We start from the raw sequence: 20,520 nt of genomic DNA, 5'->3' as shown, positions 1-20,520 counted from the left end.
CGAGCATGTACACGCTCTGAAGAGGCTGAGTGTAACGGATATTCCCGTTACGGTATGTCTTACATTAAATGTTTGTCTTTGTTTGCTCGAGGACTCGTATGGCGCGCCAGTGCACCTACAAGTCCTCAGCCTTTACCTCGTCACCGCCTTTGTATGCAATCTGTAGACAGTACCTCTTGAATAGAGACTGGGTGCAGCGCATACGAGGCACGACGAGTAAGGCGCCTTACACTTTTTTGCGCTCCAGAAAAGCTTCTATTCTGGGGATTTTCTACTCTAGGCAACAACATCTCGAAACTCGAACTCTATGCTCTATCAAACCCTCTAGTCGGCCCAGGAAGACCTCGACAGGATGTCTGGATCGACAACCAACCCCTCCGAAGCAACCCGGAGCAACCGCGGAACCCGTAGTGGAACCCGCAGCAAGCTCAAGGCGTTGCGAGCGGAGATCAAGTCCAAGCTCGCCGCGAGCCAAGAGCGGCTCGAGCATACACTCGCCGAAGCCGCGGCGAGTCAGCAGCGGATTAATGCCGCGCTCGAAGAGTCCAAGCAGACCCGCAAGGATCTGATGGACGCCGTCGACGAGGCACTGTCGGCGGCGAGCAGCAGCAGTAGCGGCCGTTCATCGCGCGCGCAGACCGCTCGGACTGAGTCCTCCGACCAGGAGAACTCAGCCGGAGCACCCACGGAGCAGGCGCCGTCCGACCGTGAGGTCGAACACGCACTGGGCACAGAGCAGCCCGAGCCCACCGTTGGGTCTGCTCAGAGCCACCCGGAAACACTATCCCGGGCAGCTCCAGCCCAAGCAGCGAAGCCGGGCACCCTCCCGAAGGATGGTGCACGCGCCGAGTTCGACGACAGGCCTGGCGCCGAGCTCGAACCCGAACTGAGCGAGCGGTGCGTCGAGTCGACGCATCTCCAGGTTCGGGAGGGTATAGGCACACAGTACTACAGTAGTAGTACTATGTACAGTGGAAGCGAGCCCACGCCCCTAGATACCCTCGTCGCGCGCTCAGAAATGAGCCGCGATACAAAAAATATATTGCCACTGTCGAACGACGTGCGCGCCACGACGAGCAGCCGGCTCGACGCGACGCGCGACGCGCTCAACGCTACGAGCGTTGAGCGTCACGAGTCCGTGGCGAGCGCCCCGCGTGCTAGCGCCTACCGCACTACGCTCGACCGCCACCACCGACCCGCCGTTCTCGACCACCTCCACTCTCTGGGCAGCCACCTCGAGCGCCCGTCTGGCGAACCAGACGCGCGCGCCGTCCCAACGCGAGTGCGAACTCGTGTTTGCGACTGGCTGGCTGACTTACCGCCAGTCCAGTCAGTGGCGACCGACCTGGTACCTCCCGGTACCAGATCGCCACTTCCTCCATCCCCGGCTCTTCACCTCTCCCCTCTTGCCTCTCGCCTCGACTTGGGTGGTCCCCTCCTCGAGTCCGATAACTCTGGCGACCGATACCGCGGCTCTGGCGACACGCAACCCAGCCACGCGACCCAGGACTTGAACGACGCGCGTTCAAGTCCAACGCCGAGTAGCGAGACTGAGCGGACCATGGACAACGCAGATCGAGGAGAACGGAAGAAGGACAGGGGGCAGAGGAGTAGCGAGGATGAGGAGGGAACGCAGGGACAGAGGGAGGAAGGGTGCTGGGCGAGCAGGAAGCATGAGCCCGAAGGCTCGACCACCACAGGTACGTACTCACTGTACGTTCCTGCATCGCAGCCCCCGCTTCCCGTGCCCGTGCTAGCAGGCGTAGCGACGAACAAGAAGCTCGTCGTGCGCACTGCTAGCCACGAAGATGGCAACTACGTCCCCAGGCACGACTGCGAAGTCGTACCTGATGTTCCGGGTGGTAGCACGCCCAAGGTGCTGCGGGACGACCTCCAGGTCGTACCCTCCATGCCCCCTGTATCCGCGCCAGTAGGCGTCTCGACGAACGTAAGGCTCGTCGTGCGCACTACTGGCCACGAATATGGCACTTCCGCCCACAGGTACAACTGCGAAGTCGTACCGGATGTCCCACGGGAGCTGCGGTACGACCCTGAGGTCGTACCCGGACCCTCCACTTTGCAAGGCAATACGACGGACGCGCAGTACTGCACGTCCGACGTGCCCCATAATTTCTCGACCGGATATCGAGTAGCGGATACGCCCCAGACGGACGTATCCGCCTCGATATCTCCCTCCTTGACGGTGCCCGCACAGGCAATCGTAGCGACGAACGTGAAGTTCGCCGCGCGCATTGCTAGCGATGGAGAGGGTACGATCGCGCCGCGGGGCGACCCAAGGATCGTACCCCCCACTCTGCAAGACGGAGCGCCGGTGTTAGAGGACGACCGCGAGGTCGTACTATTCATTTCGCAAGGCGGCACAACGGACCAGCAGCGATGCAGGTCCGATGTGCCCCATTCAACCTCGACTGGATGTGACGCGGTGTTCGCTGACTCCTCGTCGGCCAGTCGCATCGCGCACTCAACTGCGCCTCAAGACACCTTGCACATCCTCACGGAAGTACAGGCGTCCGACTGCTTCAGCACAGCTGAACCTCATTTGGTTCAGCTGGCCGAGCCATTGGACGACCCCGACGATCTCTCCCGCAACGCGCTCGATCCCGCAAGGGTTATGGCGAGCGACCCTCAGCGTATGACCTCTCCGCGAGAAGCTTGTACCGCCCTAACGGACGTGCAAACACAACTCCTTCGGGTATGCGCAGCTGAACCATCCACGGTTCAACTGGCAGATTCCCCGGACGACCCCACTTACGACCGACAGTCGTCTTGCCACGACGTCGACGCAGACGGCTGCCGAACCGTCACGCATGCGACCCAGGACGCACGTATCGCCCCAACGGCCGTGCGTCAGAGCGACCGTCCATGCGCAGCCGAACCGCACGCGGTTCAGCTGCTAGACCTCGGCACTGTCAGCAGCCACCAATCTCTCTGCGACCCCAGTGCTCCTGCGAACGCGCAGTCCGACGCTTGCGTATTCACAATGAACGCGCTAGCTCGAGATCGCGACTCGACTGCTGCACTACTGCCAGTGCAGCAGCCGGCGCTTACGGACCCCGACAGACCAGAACGGCATCCCGACCGTCAACCCGACGAGAACTTCACAGTTCTCGTCGAGGGCTCGCTCCTAGGGACCCCTACCCAACTCCCCATCGACTCCTTCGCGGCTCCCGACATCGGTGGCGACTACGAGAGGCACCACGAGTCGGAGGTCGCGCGCGCACTCCGGAGATCGAGTGCAGGACGGATGGCGGATCAGGCCGGGGACGAGGGGGACGTGGATGAGAGTGCAGAGACAGAGGAGTCAGATGAGGAGGGTCTGGCAGAAGGAGGAGGGGAGGAAGGGTGCGGTGTAGGCGAAGGAGACGAACCTGCGAGCTCGAAAGACAGAGGTACGTCCATGTCGGAGGTACCTCCCCCGCCTCTACCACCTCCTCCTACACCGCCACCACCACCCGTGACGACCACGACAACCAATGCGGTTATCGTGGCAGCCACCACGCATGTCGACGGTATGATCGACCCATGGGGCGACCTACAGGTCGAGCCCAGCACGGACAGGCCGTGCGGGACGATCGGTGGGCGAGTGCGCTCGACCGGCGTACCCAAAGTCCCTGCGACTCACACGCAGACGTCGGACTCTTCGTTCGACGCCTGTTTCGAGGAACCCGACAGTGACTCGAAAAGCGAGTACCTCACGGTACTCGCCCTGCCGTCACCACCCCTGTTCCGATACCACCACCGATCGCGACCACCCCGAAGGTCGTCGCAATCGACACTGGTCCATCCACACCACGGAGCGACATCGCAATCGCATCCGCTGGCACGCACGGCGGCGCGCCCGGGGTGCACACAGGCACTACCGGCGCGTCCCACCTCTCCGATACAGGTGTAGTACCGACATCAAGCATCAAGCTTGAGGTAGGTGCCGATGAGCACCCTCATGAGCAGTGCGAGTACCATAAGGTACTCAAGTCTCTGCCTGCGTCAAGTGCAGTGGGTGCCGCACAAGGACACGACATTTCTCCTGTCAAAGGCAAGTACCTCACGGTACTCGCCAGCTCACCTACTATAGTTGCAGTGTCACCGCCGTGTCACACTGCAACAGACCTCGACGAAGATACAGGCGAGCTCAATCCCGCGAATCGTGGCCAGTCAGCCGGTACGTCTACAAATGTAGACGTACGACGGACTGCACCCGGACCTGAATGGCGACCGTCGGGACGCTACGTGCTGCCGGCACGTCGCGTTCAGCAAGACCGACGCGATCTGGACGTGTACTTCGACGGCGAGCACCAGCCCAAATACTGCGAAGTACTTGTTGCGTCTAGCGAACGAGACCGGGAGCTACCGCCGAGCACATCCAAGATGGATGTGCTGTTATCTTCCCTGGACCCAGCACAGTCGAATGGATCGACGCGAACTGGCGGATCCACATCCGTGGCTCCAGGATCAGGGACACCTGGCGAGAACGAACCTTCGTTCTTGCGGATGCAAATGCCCAGTGCGTCGACTCGTGCGACTACTAGAGTGTCGCCGCGTGCCCAAACGGAGATGCGTTCCCGGGATCCATTGAAAGGTTTCCAGATCTATCTCGAGGGACTCAAAGCTCAGTCGATGCGAAGGCCGGAACCATTGGATTCAGGCGAACGGCGACGTTCATCTACAACTGATGGTACCAAGACCGAGCCGGCGCGAGCGCAAGGAGGAGCTACCTCCTCTACGAGGGGGGTTACTCTCTTGAGAGGGGAAGGGAGCGGGGCCTCGAGCAGCCACCGCTTGATCCACACCATGACCAGTACACCACGCGAAGATGTACTGGTCCCGGATCCCCTAGTGACACGGATGTCAAGCCGTGAGCTCGACTTACGGATCACCCATGGGAACTCGACGCGAAGATCAGGCAGTCGCACAGTGAGCCAGGGGTTCGACGTGCAGGATACCGTGCGAGTGGCCAGTACATCACATAGTGATGTACTGGAACTGGATGTAGTCACAGGCCGTACGTCCAATGTCGACGTACGGGCTTCACGTCGAACATTGAGGCAGGTACCACCTGTACTGCATGCGTCGAGTGATCGAATCGAGGTGCAGGATACTCGTGATCGTCGCAGCCGCGACATCACTTCGGAAACCAGTACCTCGCGCCACGAAGTACTGGGATTAAACCGAGTACCGACTGCACTGGGTCACCCAGTGACTGTCGACGTGAGTCGATGGCCCACGGATAAGGTGTCGCGTGAGGAGTGCTTCACCCTCCTTGCAGACCAGCTTGAGCATGACTTCGACGAGGCTGATGTCGCGGCAAGTACTGGCGAGTGGGACATCTGGGCTCACTGCAAGAGGTCAGCCCTTAGCTGTGGGCAGGCCATCGAGGATATGTCCCCACGACCAGGGACATACTCTCGTGCAGCTTGTCGAGCATGGGACCACTTCCAGAGGGAGTTGGAAGTGGTTCCACTCGAGTTTGATCCTCGGCTCGTTGCACCACTTCCTATGGAGATGGTACGACATTGGGCCTACAACAAGCTGGGATGGCTTGTTGTACCACCTCGTCAACAACCAGTGGATGAGTCCGACTGGTACAACTCCTCTGATGAGGAGCCTCGTACCATGACTCGTGAGGAGTACCCTGACCATGTTGAGTCGGAGTATCCCTCCGAGTCCGAGCATCTTAGCTCGTGGGACTCACGAAGATCTGGGTCTGAGGAGACTAACTCGGTAGTAGTCTCTGACTACTACGAGCAGTCTGAGATGGAGGATACCCTTAGCTCTTCTGCACTATCTGCCGACGATGAGGGTAACTCTGAAGATGCTGACTACTACTCCGAGTCCGAGTAGTAGTTTACCTTATGGCCTGCATAACTTTGTCGAGTTATGTACGACAATGATGAATGGTTGTGTCTGCTCACTGACGCAATCTAACATGTTGTTGTCTACAGTTCAACATCATCTTTGTTTGCCAACTGCTACCACCGGTGGGTTGTTGCATATGTCTCCTTTCATTTTCCTTTTTCTATCTGTTTCTCTGGTTATCGCTGGGACCCGTGGTCGTGTCCAGTGGGGGAGGGTGTAACGGATATTCCCGTTACGGTATGTCTTACATTAAATGTTTGTCTTTGTTTGCTCGAGGACTCGTATGGCGCGCCAGTGCACCTACAAGTCCTCAGCCTTTACCTCGTCACCGCCTTTGTATGCAATCTGTAGACAGTACCTCTTGAATAGAGACTGGGTGCAGCGCATACGAGGCACGACGAGTAAGGCGCCTTACACACGCCCAGCTTCTTCTTCGTTGACCTGAGGCTCGACTGGGGAACAATCGTTCATTGTACACACATACTATTGACAGTGATGCACTTACCCTCAGGCGCCTTCGACGTCGTCGTCTTTGACGACGGCGGCTTCGACGACGGCGGCTTCGACGATGTCGGCTTCGACGATGTCGGCTTCGACGATGTCGGCTTCGACGATGTCGGCTTCGATGACGACGGCTTCGACGATGTCGGCTTCGAAGACGACGGCTTCGACGATGTCGGTTTCGAAGACGACAGCTTTGACGATGGCTTTGCAGCCTTCGTTCCGGTGGCCTTAGTGTCGCCGACCTCTACATCGCTCCACGCGATGAACTGCTCGCCAGGGCTACCATCGTCAGCGACGTCTTGCTTATCCTTCGATCTCGAGACTTGCTGCTCATCGATGAGTGCGCTGGACCAACATTGAGATAGACTCGACGTTTAGAAGGTTAGTATTAATGCCACTTACCTGACATTGGTCCACATCATCTCCTTCAGAGCTTGGTACGCCTCCGATGCGTTGCTTTCGAACTGATCCAGGATGCCCATGATGTTGATCCACCTACTCACACGTGAGGGAGAAACACTACGCTAGACAGACTGTTACACTCACTTGGCCGCATATAGCTTGTTAGAGAAGTGGTGAGTCCCTGTGGCTATGTCCACCAACGCCGCCTCGATCTATAAAAGAATTGTTCAGTATTACAGCCGTCCATAAACTAACGTGAACAAAACTTACCGCATTGCACACGAGGGCTATGAGGTTGTTCGGAACCTCACTGAACCGATCGTACGCTGCGACTGACGCAGTGTCCCTGTGTCCATGGAACCAGTGCTGCACAATGACGTCGGACAACGCCTTGTGCTGGAACGGTTTCTTGCGGTTCACGACGCTCGCCTGTGGGGCCCTTCAAGAACAAGCAGTAAACATCCAAGATGACTGTACATACCTTCATGTCGACCTCGTAAGGTTCGTCCGACTGCCAGGCGATGTCGATTTCGCCGAAGATAAAATTCGGCATTGAGAATTTGCCCTGTGTGTTCGACTTGAGGAGGAATGTTGCGGCTGCGACTCTGCGCTGCGTCGAGAGGCTTCCCAGGCCGTAGGCACTGTCGACCACAATCTTCGCTTTCTTCTTGACCTCGTTTCGGAGCTGAGACGCGCCTGTCCACACCTGCAACAAGACTCAGTTCGTTTGATGTGTCAGGAACAAGGGACTTACAACACTGGCGACGTTCTCGCGAAGAACGTGGTTGCGTTTCTTTTTCAGGGTCTTGAACCCTGACACAAGGTAATCGATCTTCTTGCCGTCCTCCGCGCGATGGCGGCGAGCGTCCTTCAAGGCCCTCTTGATGACGAGGTGCTTGTGGGGCAGCTGACTGCTGTTCTGCGTCTTCTCGGAGGTCCACGCGTGGTCGAGTGAGAGGCGGAGGCGGAGGTACATCTGTGAGCACGTAACAATAGGCTTGAGGGTCTCCGGGATGTCCCTGGCCTGCGCACGACGACGACCTTCGGACTTCTGCCCGGCCGCGCTGCTGCTGCTACGTTTGCTTCTCTTGCCTTTGGACTGCCCGGCCTTACTCTTCGGGGCCTTGACAACCTGCAGAACTTCATCGACAAAGCAGTGAATGCGGGACGATTGACTTACGATCACTTCATCCTCACTGTCCTCGTCCATCGCCTCGTCCTCCGCGTCTCTGTCTTCCTCCGAATCATCGTCGTCGCTGTCGCCGTCGCTGTCGCTGTCGCTGTCCGAGTCACTGTCCGACTCATGGTCTTCTTCCGTATCGTCCGCGTCCGGCTCGGTCTTGTTCTCCGACTCGGTGTCGGTGTCCAACCAGTCGCGCTGTTTCTTCTGCTTCTTGTTGACCCTCGTACCCTTGCCCTTGTTCTTCTCAACCGCTGCACCCTTGCCCTTGGTCTTGACCGCCGCACCCTTGCCCTTGTTCTTGTTGACCACCGTCTGCTGCGTAATCTATCATAGTTTGAGATGAGTAAATAAAGATGCACTCACCTTCACCTTTTTTGGAGGTGAGTCAATGACAACGGCGTCCATGCGCCACACTTTCTTGGCTTTGGCACGCTGCGTGACGTTAGTGCGTTGCTCTTCGTCGTCTTCTGACCCACTGTCCCCATGAGCATGGTTGTTTCGCTGCCTTGCCTTCGGATTGTTTTTTGACGTTGCTGACGACGATTGAGGCTTACCTATGATGTTGCTTGCAGATTAGCTAGGAACCTATGGGAGGACCCACATACCGAGAGCTGTCGCAAGGTTACGCTCGTCTGCGTCGAGCAAAGTGTCGCCCCGGTCATTCTTGGCTTTCTCAGGTTCGTTCGCCGGCTTCCGACCAAACGCAGGCCTTGGTTTAGGTTTGGCTTGCATACCACTTCTGTTAGTAGTTCGATATACTTATTAGCTTGTGTAAAAGACTCACGGCGCGGAGGCAGAGGTGCCTCTGGGGGATTATCCACATCGTTCGCATTGCCCACCTCTCGCTCTGGCTCCACTCGCATCTCCTCCTCTGCTTCCGCTTCCGCCTCCGCCGCCACCTCCTCCTCCTCGACAAGCTCGTCCTGTTCTTCATCCTCGCTGAGCCTGATCTCCACGTTCTTCTTCAGCTTCTTGCGCCTCGGTTGCTCATCCTCATCCTCCTCGTCCTCTGCGCCAGACGTGTTCTCCTCTAGCAACATAGCTGTGCTCGTCCTTCGTACGTCTGTTGTGAGTTCAGCATTCGTTTCGTGTCGTCCATCCCAATCAACGTGAAGTTGAGCACTCACTGGATCGATGTTCGGCCGCCGCCTGCTTCTCGGCCTGCTCCATCTTCGCTTTCAACTTGTCGTACAACCGCTTCTCGGACGGGGACAGAATGTCGGGCTGGGAGGTCTTGCCATTTCTCTCTGGGGTTTCCTGCCTGCCGCGCTTGGAACCCGTGGCGCCCTTCGATGAGGCTTTCGTAGCGGTGGAGGACTTCTTAGCAGCCGGCGCTGACTTTACAGCGGCCTGACCAGTCTTAGCCTTCGTGGTCGGCTGGCCGGTGGGCTGGCGTGCCGCACTACGGAGAGACTGACGTGTAGCCATTCCAAGGTGCAGTACGTTCACTGAGAGCGAGCGGTGGTGAGTGTTGACGGAACAGTGAAAAATTTTAGATAACACACCGTGTGAGCGGACTCTGACTCACCGCTGGATGAGGTTCTCGAAGTCTTCCGTCGGTCGTAGCGGTCGCGCGAACTTCGGAGGATGATGGAAGCCAAGTGCAAGAGCATCGGACCGCACTGCGGGCATGAGCACATGAGACTCGCGGCTGGTCGCGGTTCTGGAAGCCTTCGAACCAGACAGCGTTGTTAGCATTAGCGCTGAATACAATCTATACAGTTGATCTACGTAAGCACTTCAAGATTCACAACACTTGACAGGCGAACTTGAAGGCTGAGTTTCACGAACTCGAGTATATTACACAGACGGTCTACCAAGTGTTCCTGAAAGTCCTGTGGTATACTTCGAGCCTTGTCGTTCTTTTGCTGGAGTTCATTCATTGAAACGGTGCAGTAATTTTGAAGCACACAGGCGCAAAAACAAACACATACCGTTAACAAATTCGTCATTGACTGCTACTGTACAAGCTGTGTCAACTCGCCGTATTTGACTGTCCGTAAACGCACGTCTGCTACGCATTCACACACGGTAACAGGACTACACCGCGATACGCAGTGCTCAAGCGGCGGTTTGCAACGGCGAACCACCCCATCACATCGTGGAGAGCAACGGCTCGTAGACTCGACCTCCAGCATGGAATTGGTGGCTGCTGCTGGGCTGTTACCTGACGCACAACGGTTCGGTGCAACCCAGATCGTTGACGATGGAGACGCGAGCGAGGGAAGGCAAGGCGGAGGCCACAGTGCGTTGACGGTGAGCGGATGCGGCGGAACTTGATGCTTGAACATCGAACTGCGGTGGATGCTGCGGTGGATGAGCGACAGTGAGCGATCAGACCCGCCGAGTATGCACAGGTGCGCGTACTATAGAGACTGATTATAGTACTTACATAGACCGCTGCTTGATGACGATGGTCCCGGGCGGCTCTTCCTTCGCTGCACCATCTGCGCCCGCTGTTCCCGAACTCGTTGTCCCAGAGGTCGCGCCTCCGCCCCATGAGCCTGTAGCCCCGGTGCCTGGCGCGCGCATTGCTGATGCTCCCGCGCCTGAGCCTCGCTGATCTTCTCGTCTTCCCATTCCCTCCCAACTGCACGCCCCTTCACTTCGCGGGTCGACCGCACGTTGGCTGACATCCGCGCTTGTACCTCCTGAGTTCCGCCTGAGTTAACGATCCGCAGGGTCCAGCGGGAGGTACGGAACGTCCCAGAGCAGCGGCTGGCCGGCGCGCCTCGCGACTCGAGCCCCTTCTTGATCCCGTCCTGGTGCTGACTGGAGAAGGCGGTGAAGATGAGCTCCCCGGCGTAGGGGTGCCGGGGATGGACAGGGATGGAGGTGAGCTCGGTTACGAGGTCTATCGTGGATTGTATATTGCTGAGGTCCAGTCTGCAAGGCACGCTTTGCGTATACATGTTGAGCGTGACGGCGACGAGGTCTACGCTGCCTGACCGCTCACCGTTCCCGAGAAGACAGCCCTCGACTCGGTCGGCACCGGCGAGCAGTCCGAGCGCGGTCGAGGTACCGCCTGCGGTAGGTAGTGGTGCGTCCTCTGGGAGCCTCGCCGCACGCTTTGTTGTGACCATCTCGGTGTTTCCTCGCGCAAGCACGGACTAGCTCGTCTTGACGCTTCAATCGACAAGCTTGCCGTCGGAGGCGCCGCGGTGGGTTGGCTACGGGGCGTGCGGTTGTTCTGCATAACCCGGTAATCGGATGATTTGTCTTGCAGGTTGTCCGAGCGAGAGGCGTAGAATTGGTAGAGCGCTTGAGGCCGGCCATTGAGAAAACGAGAAGCTAGACACGAGAAACGAGACATAAGAACGGGGCCTAAACGAGACAAGAAACGAGACTCGAGAAACAATCGAAGTCGCAGATCACGTGACCACACCTGGCGCCCACAGGCTGCCTTCAGTCTCGGAAGTGTAGTTGCATATTTGAAAAAGTGAAGCGAAACGAAAGCAAAGAAAACACGGCCGGGTTCGTAGGTATCATTAATTTATCAGTGGGGCCCACATTAGAACTACTACAATAGTAAGCCTACTGGAAGTGATTGCTGGAAGCCCAGCCATTCCGACGATCGTTCTCGGTCCATTTACACATTTCCCTGTCTGAATGTAAAACAATGGAGGCACGAGTTCCAGTATAATGCATGTTGTAATGTGTGATTTTGCACGAAGGAAAGACTGCAAAATCACCGTGTCGAAGTGGAATGACAAGGCCTGGCTCCACAAGACACAGCTCACCGCCATCAAATTCGCCGATTGGCAAGACGAGGCATACGCCGTCGTCTTTGCTATCTCTATGGGCTCGAGTGACGACATTAAGGTTGACCACAAGTCCGACGAACGGGCTGACCACTGAGACGTTATTACCAGGTAAAATAGCGGCCGTTGCTTCAAGTACTTCGTATTCCCGGGGCAAGAACGTTTGAAGCTACGGCCATATACATTACCTACCGGCATGTTGTGATTGACAACTGAATTACTTACCTGGTCGTCTATGAAACCAAACACGTCTGCGAAGACGCTTTTGAGGGACTGATAGATCGCCTGGTGGTCTTCCATGTCCCTCGACATGTACGGTAGGAATTGACCATGGTTGGTACGTGTGCAACCTGCTCTGCTCAGCAGAGACGGGGGTATATCAGCAGGCGCAGCATGTCCCTTTGAAGGAATGACATCATAAGCATAGCTCACCAACTGCAGATCGCTGACAGTACTGACCTGGGTACAGTGTCGATTATACCATGAGAAATGTATTGCTTGGAATGTACGTTCACCGGTCGCCGAATTTGCGTCAACTGTCTTGAAGGGGTCTGAATTGAAGCTTGCAAGGAGACGATCGATTAGGGTTCGTTTCATGGTATCTGGCATCGACGTGAAGATGCCGGCAACCAACGAGTGATCCTGGCCTCGAATGGTTAGGACATCCCTGCCAGAGAAAGTAAGCGTGTGAACAACAAACACGATAACGTTACGCACGGTATCATGTTCACCGGCACGCGAATGTAAGCATTCGGGTTAGCTCTCTCCCCGGCTGTGTACGCAGTTTGTAGCTTGGGTAAATACGTCGCAATTAGCCACGTCTGAGTCAAGAACGAACCACTGTACCTGAAACTCGAGCTCTTGAAGACTTACTGGTGCACTGGCTTTGCTAGCGATTGAACGTGCGTTCTCTGTCCATGCTATGTTCTCCTCCTTGTCACGAGGGGCTGGATACCGTCTGTTCGTAACGGTTTGAGAGTCATAGGATGTGAGAATGACTTGGCCTAGAGATGGAATTGGTTCGGGGGCGCAACTAGTATGGCGCGAGGGCAGACACGGTGACGATAACGGAGAGAGAGACGATAGCGAAGACAGAGGAGATAGAGGAGAAGGGGGTGGGGCTGCTCGAGGTCCATCCGCCGGTTGCAGGGTAGGCGCTGACACCGTCGCGACTGAGGGTGAATGGATCAGAACGCCTTGATCGCAAGACTCCCAAGCCGAATGCATCCTTGGAACAAGTTTGAAAGCACTGCAAAGGTTGCCGGAATATGAATTTCATCATACACTGCACGGGGAAGGACTTACTTGAATTTGAGTGTGTCAAAAAAAGTGTCGTTTCGCTCTAGGACAAGGGTACTGTTTGAACCGCCTGTCTTAGACATTGGGAAGAGGTCTTCAAACATCGACGGGTAGTGCTTCTGTAGGAGTGATACAGTTGGGATCACTGTATCTTTTACCGTACGTCCCGCTCGTGAGTCTGTGTGCTTGATTAGTCAGTTGGGCGCTGTTCTCATACTGCAGAAGCATACTGTCCGGCCATCGTAGCATGTTGCCTATGTCTTGGGCAGAATGGCCGTCGACCGCGCCCAAAGGAACTCTGAGGTTCTGGACTGCAATCATGATAAGTAGATATACTGAGCCTGGCCAAATAATGACTGTTCAGCGCACATCTAAGAAAGTTGTACACTACGTACCTCCTCCGCCACGAAAGCAAATTTGTTCCCCATGGCGACCCAGTCGAGGAACGTTCTCTTTTCAACGTCATTCTTATGACTCAGCTGGGATCGCCAGATGTCGGTAGTGGTGAGGCCAGGTTCCGCATGTTTCAAGCTTGCCAAAAGCACACTTGTAAGCTCGTCTTGGATGAAACCAAAGAACCCACGCACTGGCTGCAACGGCACGCGAGCTGGATAAGTCGCAACATCACTACGATGTCGGAGGTTGCATCGTCTTTGAAAGCCATTGCGCATTGTTTGGCGAGAGTGGTCACCGACTCGTTTGCCGACGAACTTTGCAAGCGGATACTAGAGACCGTACCGATTTGCAGGGACTTACAGCAGTCCAAGATCCTTCTCTCAGCCAGGTTGCTGGTGAGCATCGTGAAGAACCTTTGAACGCTGGCCTTCGACGACTGTGACGGTGCCGTTAGCTGATCTGATTCCCATACCAAATTCGATGGCGCGGCGTTCGCAACACTAAATGGGAATCCTCCACGCCAGCATGGTGAGCGGGATCGCCGGCGCAGGGCATTACGACGATGAGAGGATTGTTCAGCTGCAGGGTTACCCGCTTCGTTACCCGCTTCATGGGCATACGGTGCCTTTCGATGGCGTGACCGTGTCTGCCTGGCTGGCCCTACGGTGCGGTCTGAGGTATTGCTGGACTGAGCAGTCACTGGTTGAAGCAAATGTCAGGCCAGTTTACGTACGCATATAATCAGGCAGAGCTTACCGTTATCGTTACGGGCTAGCTGTTGAGTTTGAGAGCGTGTCCGACGCGGTTCAACAGACAGCTGAGAGGAGGAGACTGTGTTCTCCATGCTCAGTGCTGATGATTCTAGGGTTACTGTGGTATGAACCTATCCGTGTGTAACATAGGAGTAATTCTTACCTGACTGACTCGATTTTTCCTTAGGAATGTACCCGTTGCTTTGTAACCGTGCCAGCAAGTCCTGCAAGACTTGATTGAGGTTGGGTATGCTTTCGAGCAGCGCAATCAGATTCTGCTGTTCAGTTTCATCGACGGAAAGCGGAGTGATCATACTGAGAGTAACACAGTCAAGATGAGGCGTAATATAGACTGAGGATAGTACTAGAGAAGGTACTTAGCTTGTACGCAGCATTAGACGCGAAGGCGCCCAAGACTAGCGGTTAACTTTCGTTAAGGTCGTGACTTCTGCACATAAACAAAGCGACATATATATACCGTTTCCAGACACGTACTGACATACAACGTAGATACACGCTCTAGTGCGGTTACGACAAAGCGACACGACAGCATTATGAAAACGCGAACAATGCGAACCTACACGACACTAACCTACCCGAACCGACACGAACCGTATGACTTACGAACGCCGCCGAGTCTCGCTCCTCAGCTCACGGCCGGTGGCGAGTGAGAGGATGTCGGCTGTGCGCAGGTTGTCGTCATCGTCGTAGGAGCTGTGGGCGGAGTGACTGCTCTGCCCGCTCTGCGACTCAAAAGAGGTATTAGCAGAAGTGTTGGCCGAGTCGTCGCTGTGCACCCTGTCCGCGACGAGGGTCTCCTGCGACGTATCATCCTGCAACAGGATGGACTCCGTCTGCAGCGGCGGCGTGTTCGCGCGCCTCCTCTTGTTGAAGTTCGCGATGATATCGTCCTCCCCGGACGACAGAGGTCCGTCGAGACGGCGTTTCAGACACTTAGCAACCTCCAGGATCATGGCTCGCTCATCGGCACCTTTGAGCGCGTCCTCCGGGAGGTTGTCGTCAACGCGGTAGTTGCTATTGTTCCATTTGTCCACCGCCAGCTGGTACGCGGCGATTTGAATGTCGTCGACTAGTTTAGGGATGGGGTCGGGGATGGCTGGCAGCGAGAAGTTCGGCGTGTCTCGTGCCTCGTTCTCCAAGCGATGTATGAGGGGTGCGTCGTTTGTCCGTATCGCCTCTGTGGTCTCAGCGATCAGTCGCTGGTTGTGCGACGCCTCGCGAATGTTGCAGATCGCGCCTCGGTACTTGTTGACGACGTGATCGTGCAATTCAGCGACTGTCGACCCGGCGATGTATCTGCGTTGGACGGGCTGCATAAGTTCAAGTGAGCAATCATCAAAGACAATATATATATCAAAGGCAGAAGTTACGTACCACGCAATAGTTCCAAATCTGCCAGTCCTTCTTCTCCCAAAACCTTCTGAGGCAAACCTCCAGATCGGCCCGATCCTCTGGGATGAATACGTACATCTGAGCTTGAAGCCTCCCTACAAGTACCTGGTCTCCGCGCTTCCAGCCGGTAGACAAGATGTCGTCACCATCGCCGCCTCCCGCTACAAAGCCGTCCTCGTCCGGCTGCGAATTCTCTTCATCAGGGTCGATGTAGGCGAGTTCTTCTAAGTTGATCACGGTGAACAGAAGAGGACCCCTTTTGTGCTTCACGCACATTGCGGTGTGGATCTGAAAATACGTCAGTAGGTGGTTGATCGCAGTGCGTTGTAAAGTTTGCTTACCTGTGGCAGCACCTTCTTGAGGATCTGGGTGTACGACGTCTCGTTCACGTACGTGTCGCGAGAGATGTGGATTAAACGGGTCGGCGATAGTTTCTTCGATGTGGACACAGTCATCACGGCGTCCGGGATGTGTGCTACGTTGGCGGTGAGAAGTCCGCGCGCCCCGTCCATGCGAACGACTTGGGAGGGCGAGACGACGGCAGCGTCGCCGACTTGACCCGCCAAGCAATTGTTGACCCATTGGTGCAGACTCGTTGGGCCGTATACCGTGAGATTGCTCATGGCCGGGTTGTACACAAAGCTGTGGGGAAATAGTCAGTGCTTCTGGTAGGGTCGCTACTTAATCTCCGTGCACTCACGATAGACAATGTAGTAGTGACGGTTGGTCTTGGATGAATTGCCTTGTTGCTTGCCAGTCCTGTGAAGAAATGTTGAGGCGGACAGTGGAGGTGTCGTAGAGCCGAGGGAAACCGGGTCGTTCTTGCAGGTCGCCGAATATTTTGTCGGCGAGGGGCCAATGGCTGATCTTGTTGGCCAGATCTACAATATCGACGTAGCACCCTTTCTCCCCGTGTGCGTGCGCAGGACCCAGCCCAGGGGAGGATGGCGGGTCGCTCATCAGGAAAAACCCATTTATCTTGGCAAGGCTTGACCAGGACAAGGATGTCTTATCGAGTCTTCCTGCCCTTGGACGGTGCTGCAAGGCATACAAGGGAACATTCAGCATCCGTTTTTTGAAGGTGTACCCTTGAGGAGATGAGTATGCCTTGGCAAGGTTACTCTGTGTGCTGTTGGTATCGCCACTGATTACCAAGGACCCTTGTGCTTCTTTATTTCAAGATGCCCAAGGTACTCAAGTAGACATTGTGAACTGTATCATTAAAAACTACGCCATACAGTATCTACCACAGGGTCTGGTACGAATATTTAGTGGCCCAATTGTTCAGCACAAACCTCGACGCTTTATCAAGTATGGTATGAGTGTTCCAATCCTCAGGTACACGTACAGAAGGCTGAGAAGCAGTGGGTCTCGAAAAATGGGGGATTAACTGGCAGGATTGGCGTATCATGCTCAAAGGTACAATATCGCAAGGTGGTGTACCATCTGTACGTAGAGGAGCTTTCCTCACGTCGTACATCATGTGGATGGGATCAGCAGAGGGAGGAAGCTTGGCGTACCACTCCACGTACGCCAGAGGGCCCACTGCAGCCCATTCCTGAGGTGCAGGCATGGACTCGTTTGTTCTGAACTGCTCTATCCTGTTGGGCAAACGAAATACGACTTTGAGGCGTCCGATACGTGTTCCTGTGTGAGCGTAGTACCCAGCTGAGCATAATTGAAGCAGTAAACATACAGAATTACGTACCTTGAAGACCTGTAGCCTCTGCCTCCTCGCCCTGCAGGACAACAACGGTATCAAACCTGCCAGGCTGCTCACCACTGGCAGGGCGTGCCTTGACTGCATCACGCTCTGGTTTGCTGTCGCTGAGGGGGATTGTGGTAAACTTGAACCCATGGAAGACATCTAGACGTGAAAATGGGAGGTACGACAATGCGGCTTCTACTTCTCTGTTAGTGAGCGGGCGTCCAAGTTTGAGGCGATAGATATACTGGCGAAGGGCCTTGGAAAATCCGGGAGCTTGATGCTTTGTGCCAATAGAGTTGAGGGACTGCTGCGTCACTGAGGGATGCTTTGCCAGCACAATCCCAGCCCTGGGACAGTGCTGACCGTTCTCAGAGGCCCCATCCACATGAGCATCTCCTTCCTCCTCCACAAGCCTCTCACGAAGAGTCTCGTATGTTGCGATCTTTTCCTGGCGTTGGAGCCACTTCACCATTTGGGGGCGGGCATCACGGTGGTTGGACGCACGCCAGGCCTTTTTGGCACAGTCGATATGCAGGCGTTCGAACATTTCTGTGTTGTAGTTGTCAGTGGTGCCAAGAGAGCGAATAGAGTCGACGTAGTGGAGGAGAGAGTGGAATTTTGGTATGTTCATATGTTCACGTATCCCAAGTGTCACAAGGACAGCCTTGTTCTTGTGGAATAACTTGAGGGCGTCCTCCATGTAGGATAGGGTAGTGTCGTCATGGGTGGGATACTGAGCCAGGTAGATGAAGTCTAGCAAAGCTCGGAATGTGAGCATGACGGCGTTAGGGATGCAGCCCACCAGACAGCCTAGGAGGATACGGGCCATGTCTTTACGCTCACTGCCAGAAACCTGAGATAAGGCCGATATGCCCTTCTTGAAATGGCGCGTTCCAAACGCTGGCGGGAGACAACGGATCCTAAGGTCCAGCTCCTCCTCATCCAAGAGATCCTCACACCACTCCACAAGGTGCTTGAAGACGCCTTGGTAAAGTTGGTGCAAGACGTCGGGGGTAACTGCGTGGTGGATGTCGGTATATGGAAGATCCTTCCAGAACGGCTTAACCACGTAACCAGAGACATTGAATTCTTTGCAGGCCTTATAGAACGTTGTGCTGCCCTTTCTTCCCTTGGTTTTGGCCTTCTCGAGTACGTCAAGGGTCCATATTTGGCGCCTAGGTGTCTTGGAAGAGGCGTCTTCAAGCTGAGACTCTGGGCACTGGCATACGGCACAGGTTCCGTACTTGGAGCAGGTCACCAGACACTGCTCTGGATAGTCTGCAACGTACGCCGCTAGGACTGGGTACACCCTTCGAACCTTTCCATCCCCCCCAGTGACGTCAAGGCCTGTCTTTCCTGCCTCAATGAGAGGCTCGACGATCATCCTGACGGAGGCGTGGAACAGCTGCTGCATCATGGCGCGCTGCTTTGCTTCAGAGAGGCCGGTAGAGTCGACTTTGTCGACAGAGAGGTAGCCTATGAGAATGCAGGCATGTTCTGAGGGTTTACGCCGAAGGGCCTTAGGTATATTCCCCAGCGTCATGTACACTGGATAGGCGGCCTTGTTGCCTGAGAACTGGGTAAGTTGAGTCTTGTCGGTGGAGATAATGACCGGTGCTAGGGAAGCACCGTCAGGAAGCAGGCTCTGAGCAGACGTTCAGATCTCTCAACCTCTCAGCAAATACTATACACTTATGCCACTCACCTGGACGGCGTGCCACCACCTTCCAGTCCACATCTCAGAGTAAATACGGTTTTTCTTTGAGCGGTCCGTAAAGATACGGCGGGGACGGTATACTATCTTGTCGGCGTGTGCAGGGTTGCCAAGCAAGGCCTTGATGGCCATGATAATGTCACGAATCTGCACAAGATGTCGTTCGCCCGGGCGGTCCTTAAAGGTGAGCCATTGCTCCGTCCAGGTTGCTCTTTCAGGTATGGAGTCGACCTTTTGCAGTAGGGCACGCATGTTGTGATATGACAACCCTAATCTGTCTTGCAACTGTGCCCTTGTCAGCGGTTGGACCCTTCTCCGAACGTACCGTACGTACCCCAGGTATGTTGAGCAATTCATCTACTGAGCCTTGACTCACACCCGACTTGACACACCAAGCCGCCAGCTGCCAGTCCATCTCCGATTCAAACGGCTCCCATAAAGAGCGGGTCTCGTCTGTTGATGCATCAGTACGGGCTCGTGGAGAACAAGACGGTACTATCACCTGAGCCTCCTATGCCGTCCTTGCTGTTCCTCTCTGCAAAACGTCTCCTCCAAGCCTCTTTCATCGTCTGCCCTTCTCCATACTCCTTCCCTGCCTTCTCATCAACCACCTCAAAACGGCTGTCATCATCATCGTCCAGGGCTAGAGCAGTACGTCGTCTCAGGGCTCCTGACGTAGAGCTTTCAGCGCCTTCAGGATTGCCTTGGTGCCCTTGACTGGGCCCGGCTACAGGGACAAAGACCAGGTCCTCAAGAAGTTCTTCTTCTTCCTCTTCTTCCTCTTCTTCTCTATCATCGCCTTCGTCTTCGTTGCCGTTGTTTCCTGCACCATGAGTTGCCAACGAACTGCTCCAAGTGTACGCCAAGGAGTGGACCTTACCATAAGAAGAGGAACTGCCAGATGCCTGAGGAAACGGGCTTTCTTGTCGACCGGGAGAGTGGGCGCTGCTGGAAATCCTTAAGACTGAAATATCAACAGGTCTAAATCCCACTGACCTAGTAAGCGGCCCAGGCGGGTAATCCTCCTCTTCTGAGGATGTTGCTGCAGCTAACGGCTGGAACACTGCCTTGAGCTTTCCCTTCTTATACCAGGCACACCTCTTGCTGCTGGATAAATGGGACATAAGACTTGGGACGGTTTCAAACCACTCGTCGCAAGCAGGGCAGAATTCACCCCCCAAGGGACAGAAGTGAGGGAAGCGTTTACGTTTGCCCATGTTCAGCAACTGGTCTCAGTCAGCAAGAACACAAGCTCATAGGACTTGAAAGTGTACGTGTTCAGAGGTAGACAACCCCTGCAAAACTGCCGCCAAAGTCCTCTGACAGTTGTTACGCCACTAAATTAGGCAGGCTGTAGGCGTCTAGACTCCAAGCTACTAATCGGTTGCGAGGAGTGCGGTGTTAGGGTTCTTTTGGTGGCCTTTGTACTCTTGGCTGCCTTCCTCTCCCTCCTTTCGCTCCCTCACGCTACCAACCCTCCTTGTCTTGTTGTTCACATTGATATTCTCTGTAGG

General features: G+C 55.4%; 3 protein-coding genes across 3 annotated transcripts; 1 reads left to right on the top strand and 2 right to left on the bottom strand.

The window, feature by feature from the left end:
* Window positions 1–352: 352 nt before the first annotated feature.
* Window positions 353–5,859, top strand: B0H18DRAFT_1211770 (uncharacterized protein; the record flags this gene model as incomplete). The annotated part of the gene is made up of 2 exons (XM_048036425.1): window positions 353–3,718; window positions 3,781–5,859. 2 exons carry the CDS (start codon window positions 353–355, stop codon window positions 5,857–5,859), a joined length of 5,445 nt encoding a protein of 1,814 aa, XP_047892543.1.
* Window positions 5,860–6,285: 426 nt separating this feature from the next.
* Window positions 6,286–11,046, bottom strand: B0H18DRAFT_1119844 (uncharacterized protein; the record flags this gene model as incomplete). Its single annotated transcript, XM_048034004.1, has 14 exons — window positions 6,286–6,326; window positions 6,380–6,723; window positions 6,781–6,873; window positions 6,925–6,992; window positions 7,051–7,209; window positions 7,262–7,486; window positions 7,535–7,912; window positions 7,961–8,287; window positions 8,327–8,430; window positions 8,569–8,688; window positions 8,748–9,026; window positions 9,091–9,365; window positions 9,492–9,585; window positions 10,356–11,046. The coding sequence occupies 14 exons, from the start codon at window positions 11,044–11,046 to the stop codon at window positions 6,286–6,288; spliced, it is 3,198 nt and encodes a 1,065-aa protein (XP_047892542.1).
* Window positions 11,047–11,761: 715 nt separating this feature from the next.
* On the bottom strand, window positions 11,762–13,532 carry B0H18DRAFT_847061 (uncharacterized protein; the record flags this gene model as incomplete). Its single annotated transcript, XM_048039567.1, has 8 exons — window positions 11,762–11,893; window positions 11,950–12,123; window positions 12,184–12,391; window positions 12,442–12,515; window positions 12,571–12,973; window positions 13,030–13,201; window positions 13,254–13,364; window positions 13,415–13,532. Coding segments are annotated over 8 exons (1,392 nt in total), but the record flags the coding sequence as incomplete, so codon positions are not given.
* Between the last annotated feature and the right edge of the window lie 6,988 nt (window positions 13,533–20,520).

The sequence above is a fragment of the Fomitopsis serialis genome (genome assembly GCF_022376445.1).
Source record: "Fomitopsis serialis strain Sig1Antser10 chromosome Unknown B0H18scaffold_40, whole genome shotgun sequence".
Classification (NCBI taxonomy): Eukaryota; Fungi; Basidiomycota; class Agaricomycetes; order Polyporales; family Fomitopsidaceae; genus Fomitopsis; species Fomitopsis serialis.
This window is presented reverse-complemented; position numbering and strand designations above follow the sequence as displayed.